Consider the following 16586-nt stretch of genomic DNA (forward strand, 5'->3'; position numbering starts at 1 on the left):
AAGATTGATGAATGTGGAAGAAGCGAAAGAGGTTTGTTTGAATCGAAGCATTTGGCGTTCCATTGTTTCTGCCTATAATGGGAGACAGGCATGACAGATATGTATGTATGTATATATGTAAAACATGCTGTGACAGATTGTCTTTATAACTGAATATATATTTATTTATTTATACTTTATTGTACACATTAATAATGCATACAAAAATATGACAGCTTAACTCTGCAAGAGTTCTCTTCCAGCAAACTCAAATATAATGCTAACTTAAAATGGAACGATTTCTTATTAACTGCCTGTTTACTGGGAATTTCTAGAAAACATTTTTTAAATTATTTTGGACAAAAAAGAACTATAAAAAAATAACGGTTACATAACTAATATTGTAAGTAATGTTTGTTTATTTTGGACAAAAAAAAAACATTACAAAAATTTTACGGTGGATTTAAATTTTGTCTTATTATTTTTCTGCAAACACATTCAGAAAAAAAAGAAAAAAAAAAGCCTTGACCAGACACAATTTTTATTATTCCTCTCTATCCTAAGGTTGCATAGAAGAGATCGCTATTTAGCTATAAGGTCGCCCATTGTCGTCCCTTTATCTTATTTTTATGTAATTAAATTTGTGTAAATTATTCATTTTAGTGTGAACATATTATTAATATTTATAATCAGTATCGTTCTTTGAAAGGAAAAAAGTGTTCATTCATTCATCATCTAAAAGTGATTACTTCCAAAATCCATACTTTCAGAGGAATAACACCTGAGTCCTCAGGAATGGCAACGCATGGGGGGGGGGGTATCACGGGCGAAACAGTATACTCTGTTATGTCCATGGTACTGCTCATGTCTATAGGCGACGGTTACCACTATCCATCAGGTGGGCCGTCAGCTTGTTTGCCATTCTAAGTTTAAAAGAGCATATTCCTTTTTAAAAGACCGGCAGCACACCTGCAATGCCGTTGGTGTTGTGGGTGATCATGGCCAGCGGTAATCACTTACCACCAGGTGAGCCGCATACTCGTTTGCCCCCTGTGTTATAAAAAAAGAAAAAAAAGTTGCATAAAAAACACACACGAAAATGCGGCTTTTGTCCTCATGTTTTAATGGTTTAATATACTATATTACAGTATGATAACGACGTCAGGCCTCCTAGAAGTGCCCAACCTGAGCAAAGTGCATAACAAGAACAAGAACAATGTCTCCCTTCCTTATCTACAGGCTGTGTAAGTTTACAACTATTATTGTTTATAATTTACACCAATTAACACTATTATGATAATATTTCATTTAACAGACATTCCTGTAATAAACATTTTTAACAGTATCAATCACAACAGCATAGAAAAAAAACGTACGATACAAATCGACATTTCTATAAGATTTTCTTTCACAAAAATAAAACAGTCATTTATATGATTTTCTCTTCCATTCTTCTCAAATCGTAATAATTTAGATAGATAGATAGATAGATAATTTATTTGTATTACGTACAACACACACAAATAACAACAGACATACACAGTAAAAAGAGATAAAAGAATTCATATAAAAAAAAAGCAAAATATATAAAAAACAAGTAACAATTTTCTTCTTTCATGCGTGTACCACAGTATTACAAAATGGTCACAACTCAGTTTATTGTTTTGCCCTTAAAAAGTGCAAAACACTGATATTCTGTGGCCAAAAGCCCGTCGAGAAATTCCTTAATAAAAATAATTGAAAAAAAAAAAGAAATATGAATAAAAAACAATGTGTGTGTCCATTACATTCACTACTATTTAATATTTTATTCTAAATAAATTCGCATTCACGCTCATTTTGGCATTATCATCTTTCACACAGTCCACCCAAAAAATTATTGACGTTCTTATTTGACGTACTTTGTCTTTGCAGAGACTTGGAAGGCAACCACATAAAACGCATCCCGTCACACGCTCTGCGCGTCCGAGCCGATCAAGTGTAAGTCCCTAGGTACAGACCAATTATCATATTTTATTTTATTTTCTCATTTCAATCCTTCATTTGTAATAATATTGTTAGAAAACAACATACAATGAATACTAACACAACTCGTATTGGGACTAATAAGTTACAGTTCAGAGTTTCAGAGGCCAAAAAGCCTTAGCACTAACTCTATCACTATTGTGTTACATATATTTCATTAAATATAGCAATTATGTACTTTAGAGTAACAGAAAGCTGTTCTTGCAAACCTACAAAACTTTTAGGAGCATTGTCTGGTTTGAAAAGGTTTCCAATCTGTAAACCATTATATTGTACGTAATTATAAAGACTTTATATTTAATTTTATTTTCTATTTAAGCGCTGCGCTCTTGTCGCTGGAGCTCTTGCCACTCACTACGATTTTCAGCATGTCTCATCACCTCTTTATACGACACGACACCAACTTTTTCCTCGATCTGCCTGATGTAACTGTGCCTTGGTCTCCTCTTTCCATTTCGTCCTTGTATTTCACCTTCTATTATAATGTTGATTAGTTCGTCGTATCAAATTAAGTGTCCCAACATTTTCTCTTTTCTGATCTTGTTTCAAATTGTCGCCGAAATTATATAAAATTATTTGAATAATGACATTTATAATACTATCTTTATTGTTAATAAAATTCGTAAATATCTATACATTATATTTTATTGTAAAAATAATAACAAAATTGACTTACGTGTATGTTGGCGAGAATTAGTGAAATTAAAAAAAAAAACTAATCGAGCATTCTTCGATAAATTTGTCTAGTGAGAAAGTGTCAAAAAACAATTTGGAACCAAAAAATTTTTAAATAAAAAAAAAATTCTGCTGCTTTTATTATTTGTTTTAAAAACATTTAAGTATTTTTTCTCCGATTTTTATGAATTGGCGGTTTTTCTGTGCGAAAACCTATAGTTTTAAAAATAATTCTATTATACCTAATCTTTTTTAACAAAAATAAAAAATCATGTGAAAATAGTTTTAAGTTGAATTAAAACTATTTTATACATATTGAAGAAAAACAATGTTGTGTATTTTACGCTATAAAAAATAATCGCTATTAACTGGTGTAAAAGGGTTCAAAAACTGATTCATTTTACACAAAAATAAATTCATATTTAAAGGGTTGTTCTAAGTTCTTGTCATTTTTGACACATTTTTGTAAAATATTGTAGTTTTATTTCTAATTATGACTTTTTTACCACAAATATTTTGTTAACATCTTTTTTTTCTATCTCTTTGTTTTTAAAGATATTGTTGATTCTTATACCATTCGAGAGAAAAATTTGCTTATTTATGTTGCATAAAAAAGAAAAAGGCTATAACTTGAGTTATACCCTTTCTCACTAGAGGCACAGAAATTTGTTTTGTGTCAAAATCAAATTTTTCTAAAAAAAAAACAATTACGTTGTTTTAAAAACTAAAGTACCGAACCGATTTTAATGAAATTTCTGTGCGACCAATCTGAAAGTCGGAAAGTTCTTCGAAAATTCTTTTTTCGAAGAAAAAAATTCCCGAATCGGTTCAAGCGTCTTCGATTAATCGAGGAACACATAGAAAATAAAAATTCCGACGTTCTATACGTCCGATGTATTGTATTGGGAGGCCAAAGCCTTTTTTGAAGTCGGTTAAAAATACACGTAAATCAATCCGGTTGTTATTTTTGCAATAACACACAATGCCATCACTCACTTTTCGCTTCAAACTGGACATCTTTTTTTTTCATCATCTTTAATATAAGATATTGTGTTAATTTTTGACAGCTCGAATAAATGTTGTAAGTAAACTAATATTATGCTATTTTCGCCGCTAAAGCAAATACGAAACACATGTTCAAAATGTTCAATGTTCATATTACAAGATGAGTTGCCAAAGGATTTTCTGGAGCAACCACCTAAATACATGTGTACACCTGTTCGGTTTTTTTATGTATTTTTATTTTGTTGCTGTTCTGAGAAAGTCTTAAAGCCCAACTTATTTTCGATGTCGAATTAATCTTTTAACTGGAAATTGTAAATGTAATAATAATATGTACCCATATTAAATAAATTTCAGCTAAGACAGATTTTGTATCGACCGGTTAAACATCATTTTTTTAAATTTCAGTCAACGCATGGAGCTTTCATGTGCTCGTTGAAATAAATAATAAATGTGTTATTTTCGAATGTTTATTCGGATTCTTTTAAAATAATTTGTGTCTTAGATTTAGCAATATATTTTAATAGCGCCCCCGTATGTATAGGTAGGCAATTGAGTCAGTTAAATTAAACAAAGTCTTCATACGACAGGTCCCTGAACTACAATCTCATCGAGGAAGTGCCTGCTTATGCATTCAAATATGCTGAAATATCGAAATTGTAAGTTCATATATTATTTTAACATTTAATACTTATAAAGAAACCTTTTATTTCATAATTAATTAATTATGGATTATATGTATATACAATGTCACAGTGGTGATGGGATTGGGGATTATAGGCAATAGAAAAAAATCATATTTAAATAATTTTATAACTAAAAAGGTTAGAAAAAGAGCTACGGTGTTAACAAATTTAAAAGGCTTTTTGGGAGGAGTTTCCATAAGGCACCCCACCTTCGCTATTTGATACTTTAAAGCTCGCACAATTAGACGAAAAAAAATATCAGAAAAATGATGGTTACTAAAATAATAATATCGTTGCCTATGCAGTTTCAATATTTCCGCTCGACATGGGATTCGGAATCAGTATCGATAGAAGAGTAAACACGACAAAAGGTACAAGGAACCTATGTCAGGACAATAAAATATTATTTATTGATACTTTGTAAACCTCTGTCCCATTCGTGTTTCTACCGTGAAGCAGTTGTGTTTGCATGGCTGTGTTTCGGTTTGAAGGGTGGGATATGGCGTGAATTTACAGGGTACAGAGGAATAACATCTGAGTCCTCAGGAATGTCAAATATTATGTCCATTACTACTCCTGTCTATAGGCGACGGTTACTACTTTCCATCAGGTGGGTCGTCAGTTGTATAAAAAAAAAAAAAAAAAAAAAAATAGTTAATTATTTATATATATTAATTATATACAAAATTATATATATATTATTTACAAATATGTAAAAAATATAATCTATCTATTATATACACACCTTACATCTAGGTACTATTGTACACAAAAATTTCATTGTTATAATCTATATTAAGTGAAGATAAGGTATGATAACAGGCGTGCTTAACTCTGTAAGAGTTCTCTTTCTTAAATTTATGTAAAAATACAGTATTACACATGTAAAAAGCCAGTTCATTATGCATGTAATTGTAAGAGATGAAAAGAAATGGAAACCAGATAATGTTATGATATATTATTAATACAGCACGTATTTAAATTACTCTGTTTTTTCCTATGTTTATTATAGATGAATAACTATTAGATATATTATCTGTGACTGAGGGTCCTGACTAAATGAGGCAGAGGCTCGTCTTAACCCGGATTCGCTAGAAATGTGGCTTAGCTTCCGAGCGGAACTACCACTTGGAGGGAACAATCGATTTCTTTCGCCATAATATTTAATTTTTAACGGTGACAAAACTTTAAAAGACGTGCAATCATTTTAACCTTCGAGGTGCAATGGCAGACATGTTACTTTTTTTTAAATAAAGTTTCGGGTTTAATTCTCGATCGATTTAGAAAACGATTTCTTTAAATTTGCTCATATCAGATTGTTCTAGGATGTGCTTTTAAATATTCTTTATCTGGTTTCCCTTAACAGAAGGTATCTTAGCTTGAAAACCAGGCATTGGATGTAACTGTAATTTTATAATAAATGCTTCCAGGTCACCGTAGTCTGGCTTCTTTTAAATATTTTAAGACTAATCTAAGGGGCATAAATTAAAGTAACAAGCATAAACATTATTTCAGTATTGTTTTATAGGAGCTTCAGGGGGAACACGAAACTGCGTAAATTGGACGACAAAGCTTTCTCTGGAAACCTACTACTTCGACAATTGTAAGTTTTGTTTTCGTTCCTAGACAATACCTTTAATACTACTATTATTGTAAACGTGAAATTTTATGAAGATGTATGGTACATATTTTTCAAGTTTTTTGTTACTTTTTCACGCAAAAACTATTGAACCGATATGAATAAAATTTGGTACATAAATGAGTTATATATTTTTTTTTACAACACAGGGGGCAAACGATCATGCGGCTCACCTGATGGTAAGTGACTACCTCCGCCCATGGTCACCCACAACACCAACGGCATTATAAGTGTGCTGCCGGCCTTTTAAAAAAGAATATGCTCTTTTCTTGAAGGTTATGTTGTCGTATCGGTTCGGAAATATTGCTGCTGGAAGTTGATTCCAAAGAGAATATAGAGAATATATTCTTAGAATATAGGAATATTTTATAATAAGTGATTCATGCGACACACCTAGACTAACTATAAGACTATTTCTATACATATAGATATTTATAGAATTATATAGATATTTATATACTTATGGTTATGGTGGTGATGACACCATAAGACTATTATTAACGTTATAATCAATAACCCCTCCTGCAATATTAGCTTACGTTAGTGGAGTACTAGTGAGGGATGTGTCCTAGGAATGATAGACGAGAATCAATCATCGTTCTAGTCAGCATATTGTAAGAGATTCATTAGGAATTAATCACGATAATTTCCATGAGGAACCGCGTGAAGGTCTACCTGACAGGGTATATATTGTGTCTATACATATATAACGAGAAATTAACGAACTCACGGCTTCACGAGCTATACAAGCTGCGGCCCGCAGTGCGAGGAGAGACGCTGTGGCGCAAAACGCAATACGCTCCTTGAAGAATACTTCCAGATGAAGTCGAAACAATCGTTTAAACGGCAAAAACACAGTGAGTTCAATAATTTCCCGTTACATATGTATAGAAATCTTATTAAAAAATAAACATAAGTTTTAAAGGTATATATTGTTAGAAATGTAGTTGCTAGTCTCTATTATATTTATTATTGTGCCACCAGATGAGATAAATATTATAATCTGTTATTATAAATAATTATAATAATGAGATAAATATAAAAACTTACAACTTAGAACGGCACACAAGCTGACGGCCCACCTGATGGAAAGTGGTAACCGTCGCCTATAGACATGAGCAGTACCATAGACATAACAGAGTATACTGTTTCGCCAATGATACCCCCCATACGTTGCCATTCCTGAGGACTCAGATGTTATTCCTCTGTACTCGGTAAATTCACGCCATATCCCACCCTTCAAACCGAAACACAGCCATGCAAACACCCAAAGAGGTACCCAAGCAATCGACTTTTGTACAAAGTTATGTACATTCTCTTTATGTAATCAATGACTATGGCCTATGTTCAACATTGAACGGATAATGGCCGAGATGATGTTGATTCGATACATACACTATGTGATAAGTTGTTATTGCAGAGATCTGAGCAACACGGCGATCAGCAGCTTACCAACGGAGGGACTACAAAACCTGCAAATACTCCGAATAGAAAAGACTCCCAGCTTGAAATATGTTCCCTCAATTTACGAATTTCAGGTTTGTGAGAATATGTATTAAGGATTCTATATTATCTATACATTTATATATATATGTAAATAAATAAAATATTACTTATACTTATATTATAAATTTATTTGTTTGTCTGTAATGGATAAACTCAAAACTACCCAACCGATTTAAAAAATTTACTTGTATAAAGTTACATTATCAACAAGTAACATCGGCAACATATTATTTTTGAAAATTCTACCCGTGCCACAGATAATATAATATATATATATACTATACCCCGTGCGAAACCAGGTCGAATTCATCCAACAAAAATCTATATATATCTATATCTATAGACTTTTTGTAGTAAAAAAAAAATGTCTAATGTTTTTTTACTACAAAAAGTCACTTTCATTTTTAATATTAAAATGAATATACTTTGAAAATATACTGCGCAAACAGCAACTTCAATTTCTTAAAAAAAAATGTGTAAAATACTTACTACACAATACATTTTTCTTTTTCGAAAGCACTCTAAATAAAAACCAGATAATTTTTTTTTATACAACTTAGAATGGCAAACAAGCTGACGGCCCACCTGATGGAAAGTGGTAACTGTCGCCTATAGATATCAACAGTACCGTGGACATAACAGAGTATACTGTTTCGCCCATAATACCCCCCATGCGTTACCATTCCTGAAGACTCAGGTGTTATTCCTCTGTGCCCAGTAAATTTACGCCATATCCCACCCTTCAATACTAGGCAAGACAAGGCAAGTGTTCATTACAAGTTTTTTTTTATGGATGATAATGGAATAGTAGTTCTGCCTGCATTATTGATATATAAGGAAATAACCACGATGGTTTCCTAGGGGAACCACTTGGAACTTAACCTGATAAAGTGTATTGTGGATGCCGCCTTCAATGGGATCGTTGAAGGCGGGGGAGGGGGGTGAAGGAAGTGTTAGTTATGCGGACCAGTCCCATTCCTAACAATACCACAACAACAAGACCCTGTCAGGTCGACCTTCACGTGGTCCCCCCTGGAAACCATCGTGCTGAATTCCAGGTGTATTCATCACAATGGGCTGTGTATTGACCTGTATTTTCATTCTCACCTATCATCCCTCACTTGTCATCCATTAAAAAAAAAATAGGGCTGTTTTGTTGAAGTTTTAATGCTGGCTGTTGACACCGAGGTTTTTTAGAACAATGTATTATTTTTTTAGTTTGTTCTGTGTCAGATTTTCATAAGACATGTCTCGTGTTTTTTTCATTAAACTTATTATTTTATATCTCAAATACATATATATTTTATTACTGCATCCTGCTATTTACAACACGTTGAACCTCGTTAATAACATTCCCTTCCATTCACACTCATCATATGTGACTTATCTAGACCAAATATTTCCTGTTGACAGCACTTGGAGAAGGCATACCTGACGCATCACTTCCACTGCTGCGCGTTCGCGTTCCCCGAGAGACACGATCCGGCCCGGCACAAGATATACGAGACACAAATAGCTTTAATGGCGAAAGTAAGTTGTTTCAGGTGAAATCTAAATGTAAAACTAAAAATCTCACCTCTATAATCTTTAATTCAGAAATGACAAAACATTTTGTTAGTACGATACCAACATGGCGCGCTCAGCTGTTACATTGGTATGACTTTGATTTCTCGAAGTTTTTACAATTTAAGATTTTTTTCCACAAGAAAAGCACCAACTTCAGTTCAATAAAACCAATTTTATCAAATTAGGTGTTTAATTTAAAAATTAAAAAAAGTAAACCAATTTGTTAAAATTTCTACTCGTAATAGAACAATTTGTAACTATACTTACAGATAAAATAATTGAAAAATTGAATGAATTCCGAATTACTGCATATTTTAATTAAATACTGCCATAAAACTATCATCATCATTTCTACCATAATCCGTCTGCTGCTAGACATAGGCCTCCCCTCCCATAGACGGTATAAAACCCCATAAAACTATAGATAGGTAATTTTTAATGGATGATAACAGAATTGTAACACTGCCTGCGCTATTGGTATACCAATGAGAGATGATAAGTGTGTATAAAAAGGCAGGTCAATTATTTCATCGATCGATCTTCGATCATGAATCCACCTGAGAATAAAATACAATGGTTTCCAGAGGACGCCGCGAGGAGGCCTACCTATGTATATTAAAATATAATATTATTATAAAATATATGAATAATATATAGTAATATATAAAGGTATATTGCTAGAAATAGGTCTGCTAGTCCTCATTACTAACAATCTCCTCCCCCAATGTAAAAGTAGATAGGTATTAATGTAACCTTCTATGCTTTCTTATAGCAATGTCAGGGTGCCGAACAGAGCTCGATGCCACGCAAGAAAAGGTCGTTGCAGGCCATCAGAAATGTCCAATTGAACGAAAACAGCAAAGAAGCGCTGGAGTAAGTTATCATGTTTATAAGCAGTTGTATCATGGATGATATAGTATTCTCTGTTATCTCCATGGTACTGGTTCAAGGCTGTAAGCAACGGTTATCATTTTCCATCAGGTGGGCCGCCAGCGTGTTCACCATTCTTAGTCGCTAAAAAAATCAATAAATATTCTACATCTCTGTAAATTATTGACGGTAATTCAGTAATTCTTATCTAAGAAATCAATTCAGGGCATAAGGACCCAAAGGAGGTAGAAGCCCTTTGTTTTGAATAAAAGCCTTTTGTATTTATTTGAACGTTTATTTGTAAACTATTAATCAACTCACAATATTAATTATCGAGATGTCGGTCTTTTGAGCGCACGTGGCTTTTCTGAATGACTTAACCTCGCTAGCTATTTTGACAGTTGATATGCCATCGCATTACTTTTCTTTATTTATGGAATGGACACAGATATATTCAACACTCTTTAAAATAAAAATAAAAAATTGCTGGAGTAATATACATTTACAAAATTTGTAGAACACAAAATTTTTATATATGATAGTAATAGTAATAGCAAAGAACCTAACGAACCTCTAGTGGAAAGTGGTAATCATTACTTATAGTCATGAACAATAAGATAGATAGCATAGTGTATACACTGTGCCGCCCATGGCTTTTTTAATGGAATGTTAACTTGCCTGTGCTATCGATATACGCTGGCATCGCACCGGTGAATGACGATAGATGAAAGATAAGTCAGTTGGCCCAACGTGACTAATTCACGTTTATCTTTGAATTCCACCCACCAGAAAATAACTACAGGGAGACTTTATACAAAAGTCGTTTGCTTGGGCACTTCTGTCCCATTCGTGTTTCTAACGTGAAGCAGTTGTTTGCATGACTGTGTTTCGGTTTGAAGGGTGGGATATGGCAGTGAATTTACAGGGCACAGAGGAATAACACCCGAGTCCTCAGGAATGGCAACACATGGGGAGTATCATGGACGAAACAGTATACTCTGTAATGTCCATGGTGCTGCTCATGTCTATAGACGACAGTTATCACTTTCCATAAGGTGGGCCGCCAGTCTGTTTGCCATTCTAAGTTGAATAAAAAAAAGAATTAAGCACCTCGGTTTTCAAGAGGGACCACGCTGAGGTCGACTTGTAAGGGTATATAGCTAGTAATGAGGTAACAATCCCTTTCCCCTCGTGCCGTCCATGACAACTCCCGTGTTTTTTTATGATGGATGAAAATGGTATGGTAACTCCGCCTGCGCTAATGGGATACGCTGGCGGAGCACCAGTGAAGGGTGATAGATGAGAATGAAAACAGGCCAGTTAGCCCATCATGATGAATTCATCGGGAATTAACCATGATAGTTTCCAGGAGGAACCACGAGGAGGTCGACCTGGTTGGGTATATTGCTAGCAATAGGATTTTTAGTCTCCATTACTAACAGTCCCTTTCCCCCCACTCTTGTGTGTTGCCAGCGTCAAGTTGCTAGCATTCTGGAGAAGAACGGACTTTTATACAATATCTCAATCTAGTCTAAACAGTCTTTATTATATTAATTCCCATTAGTTATTTCTTAAAGCCCCACAGATGAAGATGACGATACTTCAGCGTCGACGTCCGATGAAATGTTCGGCACAACGTTCGACGAGGACGAGCTTGTGTACTCCGACAGCAACGAGGAGTTCATGGAGAACTTCCACGAACCGATCACGGACAACCTCACCAACGGCTACGAGGCCAAATGTGGAAATTTTAGTTTGAGGTTGGTTTATATCTAGCTACTATAGTCTCTTGCGGGGAAGGGATTGTTAGTAATGGGGATGCTAGTCCCCATCGCTATCAATATACCTTATCAGGTCGACCTCCACGCGGTTCCCCCTGGAAACCATCGTGACTTATTTATCGTTGTATTGGTCATGATGGGCTAACTGGCCTGCCTTTTCATCCTCTCCAATCATTCCCGACTAGTGACCCGCCAGTGTATACCGATAGCGTAGGCAGGGTTACAATTCCATCATCATCCATCAAAGTATAGTCTGTTTCATTGTTTTATAACAAATTGAAACATTCTATCAATTGATTTATCATTTATACTATCTACTATTGAACGTCAGCAGACTGCCTTGTGGTCGGGTTTTTTTTTGATGGGTGAAAATGGTATGGTAACCCCGCCTGCGCTAACGGGATACGCTGACGGAGCACCAGTGAAGGGTGATAGATGAGAATGAAAACAGGCCAGTTAGCCCATCATGATAAATTTATCAGGAATTATCCATGATAGTTTCCAGGGAGAACCGCGAGGTCGACCTGGTTGGGCATATTACTAGCAATAGGATTCTCAGTCTCCATTACTAACAATCCCTTTCCCCCCCCCATGTGGTCGGGTTAATTATTCATTTATTTACATTTTCATTAAATTCTGCTGAAAAAGGTTCTTTCTACAGTTACTAAACATGTTAATATTAGAACAGCTCTGTTATCTATATATTGGGTGGCTTTGGGTATTGAAGGCGAGGAAAAGATTATAACTCAGTTCAATAGGGGGGAAAGGGATTGTTAGTAATGGATACTAAGAATTCCATTGCTAGCAATATACCCAACCAGATCGACCTCCTCGCGGTTTTCCTTGGAAACTATCATGGTTAATTCCTAATGAATTCATCATGATGGGCTAACTGGCCTGTTTTCATTCTCACCTATCACCCTTCACTGGTGCTCCGCCAGCGTATACCGTTAGCGCAGGCAGGGTTACCATACCATTTTCATCCATCAAAAAAAAACTCAGTTCAATATCACCCATACCCGTCGGATATTTATATTAATTTCGATCGGGTACTTCATTTCGATATTATATATTGAATAACCGATATTTAACTATTATTGTAACAATATATAGATATCATAACTATATATTATCCATCCCTGGCAGCTACATCTCTATAGCTATGATCCTATAGGCCGAAAATATTACGCTCTATTTTTTGCTAATTGCTACAAACCGACTTGTATTTTAACAAAATTAATAGATGGGTATCATGAAATCACCAATTTTAAATAGAGAAATATTTTTCCAGCCGTCGCGAAGTCGAATGCACACCTCTACCCGACGCATTGAATCCTTGCGAAGACGTAATGGGCTGGTCTTGGCTCCGCGCCTCCGTCTGGCTGGTCATCACGGCAGCAGTCGTCGGAAACGTGGCTGTACTCCTAGTGCTCCTCACCAACCACACCGAGTTGACTGTTCCCAGATTCCTCATGTGCCACCTCGCCTTTTCTGATCTCTGCACCGGCCTGTACCTCTTCATGTTAGCAGTCGTCGACCTTAGATCTTACGGAGAATTCTTCAACTACGCCTACAATTGGCAATATGGCGTTGGTTGCAAAATTGCCGGTTTCCTATCAGTATTCTCTGGGCAGTTATCGGTGTTCACATTAACGATAGTAACCTTAGAGCGCTGGTTTGCCATAACCTACGCCATTTATTTGGAGAGACGAATCTCGTTAGCTGCAGCGGCTAAAATAATGTTAGGAGGATGGATGTTCTCCATTCTTATGGCTGGACTACCGTTGGCCGGGGTCTCAGACTACTCCTCGACCTCCATATGCCTTCCAGTTGAGAGTAAGGATGTCGGGGACGCTGTCTACCAGGGATCACTGTTCATGACCAACGCTATAGCCTGGGTAACAATAGTCATATGTTATGTGCAGATATACAGATCTTTGGGTGGAGGAGGGGAGAAGTACGGTGGGAGAGGGTCAGCAGCAGCAGCCGAGCGAAAAATAGCAAACAAAATGGCTTTACTCATTGGAACGGACTTGCTCTGTTGGGCACCAGTTGCATTCTTCGGCGTTACCGCGTTAGCAGGTGTTCCTTTAGTGGATGTGAGTCATGGAAAAGTGCTATTAGTTTTCTTTTACCCATTAAACGCGTGTGCGAATCCGTTTTTATACGCAATTCTTACGAAACAGTATCGGAGAGACTTTATGACGCTTATAGCTAGGACTGGGAAGTGCAATTGGTTAGTAGATAAATACAAACTTGCAGCAACGCCACCACCCACCGCCCAGACGAACCCTTCAGCTCCAGCATTACTCCCTCTAGTGGACTATCAAAGAAACCAATCCCAGTTGAGCAAAGGCAATGGAGAGATTGCCATTTAATATAATATTTTAAATTTAAGAAATAATGAAAAAATACAATTTATTTATTACATTAATTAGTTTTATTCCTATCTACACAATAGGTTTCTTTCGATTAAAATAAAAGTTAATAAATACGTTTTTGTTAAAATTAGATTATTGGTCTATTCCAAAATGTATTAACTCAAAAATAACTGAGAATAGTCATTTAAACTGCTTAATATTTCACTGTCAATATATTCAATAAGCAATTTATCACCTTCTAGTAAAATCTCTTTTTGTATTAAATCTCCAATTTCAACATCCATTTTCAAAGGGTATACACAATATTTGTCTAATTGTCTGAATAACCTTAGCTTTGGACCCGCCATTTTATTATTATCATTTTTAATATTACATGAATCACAAATAGTGTCTATTGCACGTCCCAAACTCCATTTAGAGCTTATAAATAGAGGCACACTATCTTTCAAGTCGGGATCTAAAGATACAGATTCAATATCACTTAAATTGTTAGCATCCTGAATTACTTTAACAGCCTTTGGCTCCATGCTCTTTGGTTTTGTGACTGCAAAATAAACTCTGTCTGAAACTGGTATAGATTTGGGTCCAATAGCTTTCTGCTTTATTCTCATTAATTGTATTTTTGATGCAGTCTTCACTTTTGCTGAAGATTGCAGGGCTTTCCGGATGTTTTCTGTTATCTGAAAAATATTATAATGTCTTAGTTATATAAACAATCAAGGACAGGAAGTGAGATAATTCAAAAAAAAAAAATTTAATTTGATGGTTTAGAAAAACTATTTTTTTTTTGTATAGAACACTGGAAATTAAAAATATAAAAAAAAAAAATTATATTAGTAATTCCATTCAATGCTTAATAAAATAATAGTCATTTCATTAGGCATTGAATGGTGCCTCAGACTCAATTGTGTGGTGATAGAATAAATATATAATATAAATAATAAACAAATAAAAATATCACTGGACATATTACACAGTACCATATAGTCCTAAACTAAGCAGAACTGAGAACTATAAGAAATGCTTATCTATTAATATAATATGTTGCCAATCCTTTTCATTAAATTGATATTCTTTTAAACATTATCAAGAAATCATTTTTAATTTTTGACATATTATCTAAATTGCAATAATCAAGTTCAATAATTCAGTGCAGTGCAAACTTGGTATTAAATAAAATGATAACAATTACCTTTTCCTGCAAATGTTTGTTAGCCTCTGCAAATTGTTTTCTTGGTGCTTCAAATTGTTCAATTTTAGTTGCCATTGTCTCATCATCTATTTCTGGACATGTCCTGCATATGGAATACAAATGATGATATACACAGAAAAATTTAATAGTCTATACTAATATAACAAAGAGATAAGATTTGATTTTTGTACATTTGTTTGATTGTAATAAATTTATATTTACTCAACCGATTTTAAAAATTGATTCCCCTATTAAAAGCTATATTAATAATAAGTAACAAGCTATATATTTCATTTCAGCTATTATCCGTCCACTGCTGGACATAAGCCTCCCCATAGACTGTCATAAAGAACGGTCCTGAGCCGATAATGATTACTAGTAGTAATATAAAAAGGAAAACAAAACAAACACCAAGTTTTATAATAAGATAAAAAACAGCAGAATAAAAGCCATGTAGAGATAGTAGCTTGTATTTAAATAAATGTTTATTACACTTGTGGGTGAAAGGGCTGTATGCTGGTATGGAAATACTGTGTTATTAGAAAAATAATATAATTATATAAAGTATATACAAAGCAAACCAAGGGAGCAAATAAGCGAACGAAATAAAAGTAAACTGAAACTAAGTTCAAATCACAAACAAACACTTTTTTTTTTTTATAAAATTAAAAAAGAAACTACAAAAGGTGCATAGTGCACAACACTATTTAGAAATGAATGCAAAACACTGACAAAAATATTAAGTACCGTTACTTACGGATGAAACCTGTGTTCAATACAATAATGTTTATTGCATTTTGCACATAACATTTCATGCAAATTTCCTTTTCTGCAGCCTTTTTCCGAACATCTATATATTTGGTCGTCATTTTTGAGGTTAACTGCTTTAGGTTCCGGCGCTAATTCACAATCTCCAGAGAGGCAATGTTCGTTGAAATGTACACGACAAAACACCTTCGCACACTTGCATTGGAGAGGCAAGAAATCAGTTTGATTACAATTGGGGTATTGGCAATGTTCACCAAGTGTTGGAAATTCCATTTTTGTCACTAAAATCTCGAGATATTTAATTCCTCACTTAAAGTATATTATTAAAAAATACTTTTTGTATTTTCCTATGTAGCAAATGCTATAAGAAGCAAATTTAATTGATGTTAAAAAAATATCTAATTAAGAAACAGAAAACAATATGAAATAACATTCATATGAAATCAAAACAACTAGCAGAAAATCGAATGAATGACATGACAAAATTGACATAACAATGACGGCACAAATTGATGA

The 16586-nt window shown here is 34.4% G+C and overlaps 2 protein-coding genes across 3 annotated transcripts in view; one reads left to right on the forward strand and one right to left on the reverse strand.

Moving 5' to 3' along the window:
• Positions 1 to 14159, forward strand: part of LOC113520710 (lutropin-choriogonadotropic hormone receptor-like) — a 41432-nt gene extending 27273 nt beyond the window's left edge. For both annotated transcript variants that reach the window (XM_052897247.1, XM_052897248.1), the window contains 9 exons: positions 1128 to 1223; positions 1894 to 1959; positions 4272 to 4340; positions 5896 to 5970; positions 7427 to 7544; positions 8926 to 9042; positions 9851 to 9951; positions 11526 to 11708; positions 13021 to 14159. In XM_052897247.1, the coding sequence (XP_052753207.1) occupies positions 1128 to 1223; positions 1894 to 1959; positions 4272 to 4340; positions 5896 to 5970; positions 7427 to 7544; positions 8926 to 9042; positions 9851 to 9951; positions 11526 to 11708; positions 13021 to 14107 (1912 nt within the window). In that variant the 3' untranslated portion in view covers positions 14108 to 14159. The remainder of the gene's footprint in view (positions 1 to 1127; positions 1224 to 1893; positions 1960 to 4271; positions 4341 to 5895; positions 5971 to 7426; positions 7545 to 8925; positions 9043 to 9850; positions 9952 to 11525; positions 11709 to 13020) is intronic.
• Positions 14160 to 14233: 74 nt separating this feature from the next.
• On the reverse strand, positions 14234 to 16569 carry LOC113520638 (AN1-type zinc finger protein 1-like). Its single transcript, XM_026906031.3, has 3 exons — positions 16060 to 16569; positions 15303 to 15405; positions 14234 to 14790 (listed from the first exon to the last, which is right to left on the reverse strand). The coding sequence occupies exons 1-3, from the start codon at positions 16341 to 16343 to the stop codon at positions 14266 to 14268; spliced, it is 912 nt and encodes a 303-aa protein (XP_026761832.2). The 5' UTR covers positions 16344 to 16569; the 3' UTR covers positions 14234 to 14265.
• Between the last annotated feature and the right edge of the window lie 17 nt (positions 16570 to 16586).

This window comes from Galleria mellonella, unplaced genomic scaffold (assembly GCF_026898425.1).
Source record: "Galleria mellonella isolate WM207_F2 unplaced genomic scaffold, CSIRO_AGI_GalMel_v1 utg36, whole genome shotgun sequence".
Classification (NCBI taxonomy): Eukaryota; Metazoa; Arthropoda; class Insecta; order Lepidoptera; family Pyralidae; genus Galleria; species Galleria mellonella.

What these genes read in the sequence shown, in the direction of transcription:
- LOC113520638 (XM_026906031.3), bottom strand. Translation starts at nt 16,343, where the DNA reads ATGGAATTTCCAACACTTGGTGAACATTGCCAATACCCCAATTGTAAT. An exon ending in ATTGAACACAGGTTTCATCC is followed by an intron (nt 15,406 to 16,059) that starts GTAAGTAACGGT and finishes TTCCATATGCAG; the next exon opens with GACATGTCCAGAAATAGATG. An exon ending in ACAAACATTTGCAGGAAAAG is followed by an intron (nt 14,791 to 15,302) that starts GTAATTGTTATC and finishes AATATTTTTCAG; the next exon opens with ATAACAGAAAACATCCGGAA.